The sequence below is a fragment of the Candida albicans genome, chromosome 5 (genome assembly GCF_000182965.3).
Source record: "Candida albicans SC5314 chromosome 5, complete sequence".
In the NCBI taxonomy this organism is placed as follows: domain Eukaryota; kingdom Fungi; phylum Ascomycota; class Pichiomycetes; order Serinales; family Debaryomycetaceae; genus Candida; species Candida albicans.
In genome coordinates, this window is record NC_032093.1 from 489,899 (window position 1) to 497,045 (window position 7,147).

Below are 7,147 nucleotides of genomic sequence, written 5' to 3' on the forward strand. Positions count from 1 at the left end.
AATTGCGTCCAAAGCTCTTAAATCAAGTACTCCCTGAACGTGACATGAGTGATAAGCTTGCAAGAACAATTCAAAGATTTCAAGCCAAAATCGATAGTGGTTCGTTCTATGAAGCCCATCAAACATTAAGAACAATCACCAACAGATATGTTAAAGCAAAACAATATAAAGAGGCTCGGGATTTGTTATACCAGGGGTCCACGATTTTATTAAAAAATAAAGAATTTGCATCTGCATCTGACTTGATAAATTATTTAATCCAGATTTATGACGAAGAAGGAATCTTGGTGAGTGATAAGGATGCCAAGTTGAAATTGATTGATTTGATTTCGAACTTGCCTAACAACGATCCTAGTTTGAGTGACTTGGCCAAATCCAGTCTCAACTGGTCAAAGAAATCTCCTGGATGTGAGAAGTTTGGTGATTGCGAGTTACATCATTTATTTGGTTCCAAGTTTTTAAAGTTTGTTGAATATGGAACTTCTCAACACGATATTGAGCTGGAAAATGGCAAAGTAGTTTTGGATCCTGAAGAAAGAGCAAAAGTTTTTGCGATAGCAGAATTGCATTTGGTTTTGGGTACTTTTGAAAGTGTGCCATTGTATATTAACTATTTAGTACAATATGCAAAAGCCAACCCTGAAGTTGATCCAGGGGTATTTTTGGGCCGGGCCATCGTAAACTATTCTTACTTGAAGAATATCAAATTTGTCAAAGAAGCACAGGATATTTTTTTGAAAGAGATAGAAGTGACAAATAAGGAAACACTAAAATCTGATTTCCTATTTTATCAAAACTACCCGGTTTTGAACTTTTTGCAATTATTGGTTATTACTTTACAAAAGGAGCACACGTCAAATAGTCAAAAGTTTGTCAAATTATACGAACAATACAGGGGCACTTTGCAACAATACGAACTTCTTGCTCCTGTAGAATATTTGGGCAAAATCTACTTTAACGTTAATATTGGTAACTCCAATCAACAGGGGAATATGTTGGCTAATATTATGAGTGGCTTATTTAAATAGGAGGGGTTGAAAGAATGAGATGCTCTACAAACAATTGTACAAGGCGGATGTAGTATCTAATGATAATGCAAACATAAAATAAAATTAATATATACGATATGTGTATGTATGTTTCTGTTTCTGTTTCAAAATTTTTTCGGAATTAATTCTAATAATTATCTTGTTTAGGGTTTTCGTCGTCAATAGTGTCTTTTAAAATAGATGACATGTTCAATGCATCAACTAATTCTGGTCTTTTCAGTTTTAGCAACTCGTGTTTTGCCTCAGAATAAGTACACCACCTTCTTTGTCTTTTCTTCATCTCTGGCCAAGATGTACTCAATTGATCGACTTGCAATTCAAAAAAATGAAATTCGGATTTAGGAGTAGCAACATCAGGATCAAATTCACCCTTAATAACTGGTGCTTGACTCCCTCTAGAGTCCAAAACAACTGGCAATTTCTTTATGATTATTCCTTCTACCCCAGCTTCTTCCCAAGTCTCTCTAACAGCAGTTTCCAATTCAGACTCGTCCAATTCATTGCCACCTTTGGGGACTATCCAACGGTTTTTATGTTTCGAAGATGATATCATAATAATTTTGTCTTTGGTTTCATTGAGACACATACACCCAGCAACTATCCTTGCCCCTGTTTCTGAATTATAACGCTGATTCTCACGACCTTCTCTGGCTGTTTGTGACTTTACTGGTAAATTTGGGTTGTTGTAGTTCTGCAGCTGTTCCATATTCTCTAGGTATATATGGGCTCAGATGTAAATGTTCGTCAGCAAATTGAAGTCAAAAAAAAACAAGAGTTGAAATAGCAATATAAAGGATAAGTCACTTGGCCACTTCTTTTAGCCTCGAAAATGTGTTTCTGAAAAAATATAGAACCTTTATGAAATGTATTTTTGAATACAAATATTGAAGACAAAGCAACGCACGGTTATTTTTATATTTCTGGGGTTAGTATTGTCGTTTCTTGCACTACCTCAACAAACCAACGAAAAAAGAGGATTTTCAAAAAGCAATGTTTTTGCTCCTCTTTTTTTCACATTTGACTCTCTTTCCAAAGTTAGTTTTCAAGAAAAGCGTCGTTTTGATGGCAAGTAACTGATAACCTTTTGATTAGTTACATATTTGTATAGAATATAATGGTAGAGGTGTAAGCTTTACAGTGGTTTTTATGACTGTTTGAGTTTATATCATTTTTACACTACTTTTAAAGTGAAGTGTGAGGTTTGCAAAAAAAAAAGACCCAATATGCGAAATACTAGTCGAAAGGAAAAAAAAAATAGTTGAAGGCAATTGCCACTGTATTTCAATATCAACAGACTTACATTGATCAATTGAATCATCCATCAATTCACTCAATTGCATTTAAGTTTTTATATTTTGTATAACTTTTTTTTTTGAAAAACAAGAAGAAAACAATCACGAAAAATGAATCACGATCCATACAGTTGGGGTAGACCATCCAATGACACCTATGGTCCATACAATTACAAAATTGCTCATGCCAATAACAACCAAGTTGAACAGACTACCCATAATTTCCCTAAAATGAATACTCAACAACCAATAATTACTGGTACCTCAGTGATTGCTTCTAAATTCAAAAATGGGGTGATAATGGCCGCAGACCATGTTGGATCGTATGGTTCATTATTGCGATTCAATAACATTGAAAGATTGATTAAAGTAGGTAAGGAGACTGTTGTTGGTATTTCTGGAGACATTTCAGACTTGCAGTATATTGTTAGATTGTTGGATGAATTAGAAATTGATGAAGAGGTTTATGATAATGATGGCGGTGAATACTTGAGAGCCCCCAATGTGCATGAATATTTGTCACGAGTTTTGTACAATCGAAGATCTAAGATGAATCCATTATGGAATGCCATCATTGTTGGTGGGTTTAACAAGGACCGTACTCCATTTTTGAAATATGTTGATTTATTGGGAGTTACTTACCATGCCAGTACCATGGCCACAGGGTTTGGTTCACATTTGGCTATCCCATTGTTGAGAAACTTGATTCCGGAAGATAAGGATTATGTTAAAGTTGACGAGCAACAAGTTAGCAAAGCCGTAGAAGATTCCATGAGAGTTTTGTTTTATCGTGATGCTAGATCTGGTGAGAATTATTCGGTGGTGATAATCAAGCTTGATGAAAATACAGGTGAATTAAGCTTTCAATTTATCAAGGATGCCAAAGTTCAAAATCAAAGTTGGAAATTTGCCGGGGATATTAGAGGATATGGTAGTTCACAACAATAAAGTTATTAGTATACGAGACTTGAATTTGTTACTTCAATTAAGTTGTAGAATTTTTTTCCTCTAAAAATTAGCGTAAACAGATACAAAGACTTGTCTTGCTGTCGATATCTTTTGTTTTTGAAAAGATATCTCTCGTTCATTAAATGGTTATCTTTTCGGTACTACTAACCCATTTGTTCTCAAGATTTTGGATTTTCGTATCATTTTTGTTGCAAATTCAGGAGAAAAAATTGCTTTTACCAAAATCATTACCAACGTGTAATGTCATGACACAAGCAAAATGTAGTAATGCTAATTGCTATATCATAAAAAGTCTTGACCAAAACAGGTTGAAACAATAGACTAAAGAGACCAACTGTGTTTTTGGTATACTATTAAAAAAAAGTGATTTAGCAACAATGGGGTTCAATCGCTATTACACCACTGTTTGAGTGCTTATGAAATAACACGTTCTAATAAAAACAATCACAGGAAACAATTTTAGTACAGATAGATCCTAGATTACTTTGTCAATACTTGAATCTACTAAACTTATGGATTTTTTGATCTATGGAAATTGAAAAAAAGGGTTACTGGAACAATCAAGAATACACTTCCAGAATTGACAGCTCATATTGATTGATTTTGATTTTTCTTATCTAATCAACAACCTGTTACCATGAAATGATTATATGAACTAGTCTAAACATTCTTAAAAAAACTGGAAAAGAGAGGAAATAATAAAAAAAAGTTGCAACCTATGAAGTAAAAATTGCAGAAGCTTGATAAGAAGTACAATTGAAGCAATTACTGTACTAATCAATACTGGAAAATAGTCTTGGGGAAACAACAAAAACAAATCGTCGATATTCTCCAGAAAAATCCAGCTACCTCTTATATAGCCCTAATAGTTTTCTCTTAATTATTGGAACCACAACAGTACGAAATAAGACTACCTTCGAGCTTGTTTATTGTTCGATACCCATTAAAAGGAAGCTCTGGGGTCTGTTGTACCCACCAGTCAAAAAATTAGCCCAACACAAAAAATTTCCCAGTTTCTCCAAGAACAAGACCATTATTTGCATTTTACCTTACCGAGTAATATACTCATTGTTTTGTGATTGGTTTTATTCACTCCAGCGATAGTCTGTGGTGCGCAGGTTTGAATTTGTCAACCATTCCAAATTAGGAAGGTGAGAAACTTGATTCTACCACCTAATACATACAAAATGGTGAAAAATGGTCTGCCCAATCAAATCCAGGAGGTCAGATTATCCTAGGAATCTTATTATTGGGAACATGTTGTTAATTTAAAAGGAGTATTTAAAATTTTTAATTTTTATAGATTTCTTGGGTTGTATTATAATAAAAAAGATATTGATTGATTATAAAAAGAATACAATATAAAAAAATATAAAAGTGTAGAGATATATCTTTGCAACCAACTAGTAAGCGCCTTTGAATGGCTGCATGTAAAATATTTGTTAATGACGATATATGCAGATTCGTCAAAGTATGTACGCCGCACCATTCCTTTTTTGATTTCGTTGACAAATGTGAATCTGCGCCAATTGTTTGATGGATTATGTGAAAGCTATTTCTCTTTTTGTTAGTAATTACGTCATTGGTCATAAAAAAGATTACACACAAGCAAGGAATTAAAGAACAAAATTAATCCGTGAAAAATATAAAATAATATTATAAAACTAGACCATTTTTTGCACTTTTGTACTACTAATATTATAATTCCAAAATAGTAATAATCACTCATAACTTTTTTGTTTGCTCCACTTTAATTAAACTGATGAAATAACCAAGTTACTCTAAAGCGAAGGAAAATATTTTACAACTATAGTGAAATTGTTGTCTATATTTGGTCGATTACACAACAAAAATCTATTTACCTCAAAAATTGTAATTATGTTCTATTCTATTCTCATTTTGCTGAGCTCTCAATTTACTAAACGTTCATAAATTGTCGAAACAATAACTGCAAGTTTAGCATAGTATTAAAGAATTTAGATCTTATAAGCTTTGTTTTGTTGTTTATCACAACTAACACAAATAAACCTTTAAAACTCAAAATTCATTCATCTGCGGTTTTGAGTCTTGTTTGTTCTAAATTTCACAATTTAGTGTATTTTTATTGTTCATTTACATATAAAATATTAGGCAAGGACCAGAAACAGTATGATATCCGAGTCCAAATAAAAAGGAAAACCAAACAAAAAAAACAAATCAAACCAATTATAATCTCAAATCCATCTTGATCATTATTTTTGAGCCACCGAGAATACATCTCTTTGTAGTTAAGTATGCTTCAAATCAATTGACAAAAAATGAAAACATCAACTACAACTACATATATTGAAAATGCTCTGTCAGTAAAGTCAACATCCTTAATTTGTTGATAGGTTTTTAAGTTTAAAAACACAAAAAAAAGAAACGCCCGAGTTATCATTGTCACAGCCACCAGCCAACCAACCATCGGAAACTGGGGTGGTGGGACAGATTCAATGTTAGCATCAGTGTCAACACTTAGTAACTGTATAATTTCTTATTTTCGGAACAAGGGAGAAAAAAAAGATTTTTTTCCCGTTTCCGGAATGAAATTGTAAATACTACTACTAGTAAGAGACTACTAGTTTAATCAAGTTGAAATGAGTTACATGGACTGGAAATTGTTTTTAGATTTCTATAGATATAATAAGGCTACCACGATTTATTGAAATAGCCTGCACTGGCCATGCATACTTTTGTTCAAGCATAAACTTTACTCAGAAGCCAAGGGTTCACATAATGTACATACATATTTCAAGTTAAAAAGTAAATATAAAAAGAAACTTTTAGATTAATTCCAAGAGTGGAATGAAAGAACAACTGTTACGATCTATTTTGTTTATCACCTACAAATTAAGTTTTGCTTTGTTTTGTTTTGTTTTGCACTTATGAGATTAAGATGCAAAAAGATATTTTTCTCGGAGAGTCAATCAACTTCAAGGTCATTCCGAAATGCATTTAGTATTAAAAATACACTTTTAGCAAATTTTTAGTTTCAGTTTCAGCTTCAATTTTGATTTTAGTTAAAGTTTTAGTTTTCATTTTATAATGGTTATAGTCGTTGATTAATTACCAAAAAGAAGTTTTATCTATTTATGTATTGTTGGGTAAATACTGTTTTGAATCTCGTCTCATAACACAAATAATATAACAATGCATATTTTTGAAGTATTGTTTATGAAAATTCCTTTGTTTTCATCAACAGTCCCTTCCTTCCCGTGAAATCCTTATCTTCTAGTATTTTTAATTTCCATCATATTATTTCGTCACTTTAAACCTTGTTGTATGGATTCTGTTTCTAGTGTTTACCAGCCACTGTTTTGACAAATAACTACCTAACAATTTTCTCCTTAATTTTAAGTGTGTCCCCTTCTCCTCTCTCCTCTTCCAAATTTGTTGATTGGTACCGGCTCTATTTTTTTTTTTGGTGGGGGATTATTCTATATTGTAACACATATTAGTAAGTTTTCGGAACGGAACTCCCAATTGTTCAATTTGTTCTATTTTTTTCCGCAAGATTTACCAACACGCCTACACACTTAGTTAAGTTAAATGCATGAAAAAATAATATCACTAAATTATCAAAAACAGCCACAATGAGCAATTACAGTTTCTAGAAAGGGCAAGGCATAGAAAATATATGCTTTTGTGTATCTACGTGAATTGGTCTGTCTGAGCTTGTTTCTGCCACACCAACAACATGACTCATAATTCAACTCTAAATAAAACGCATTTCATTGAAATAGGATACGTTGTAAATTTATTGGACGTAATTTTTTTGATTGCTGACTTTACTATGCTTTCATCATGGTGTATTAC

At 32.5% G+C, this 7,147-nt stretch overlaps 3 protein-coding genes across 3 annotated transcripts; 2 read left to right on the plus strand and 1 right to left on the minus strand. All coding sequences in view use genetic code 12, as the record gives it.

Moving 5' to 3' along the window:
• Window positions 1-44: 44 nt before the first annotated feature.
• On the plus strand, window positions 45-1,028 carry CAALFM_C502210WA (uncharacterized protein; the record flags this gene model as incomplete). The annotated part of the gene is made up of 1 exon (XM_715445.2): window positions 45-1,028. One exon carries the CDS (start codon window positions 45-47, stop codon window positions 1,026-1,028), a length of 984 nt encoding a protein of 327 aa, XP_720538.2.
• Window positions 1,029-1,176: 148 nt separating this feature from the next.
• On the minus strand, window positions 1,177-1,755 carry CAALFM_C502220CA (polyphosphatase; the record flags this gene model as incomplete). The annotated part of the gene is made up of 1 exon (XM_715446.1): window positions 1,177-1,755. The coding sequence occupies one exon, from the start codon at window positions 1,753-1,755 to the stop codon at window positions 1,177-1,179; it is 579 nt and encodes a 192-aa protein (XP_720539.1).
• Window positions 1,756-2,452: 697 nt separating this feature from the next.
• On the plus strand, window positions 2,453-3,289 carry CAALFM_C502230WA (proteasome core particle subunit beta 7; the record flags this gene model as incomplete). Its single annotated transcript, XM_715447.2, has 1 exon — window positions 2,453-3,289. The coding sequence occupies one exon, from the start codon at window positions 2,453-2,455 to the stop codon at window positions 3,287-3,289; it is 837 nt and encodes a 278-aa protein (XP_720540.1).
• Window positions 3,290-7,147: the final 3,858 nt, after the last annotated feature.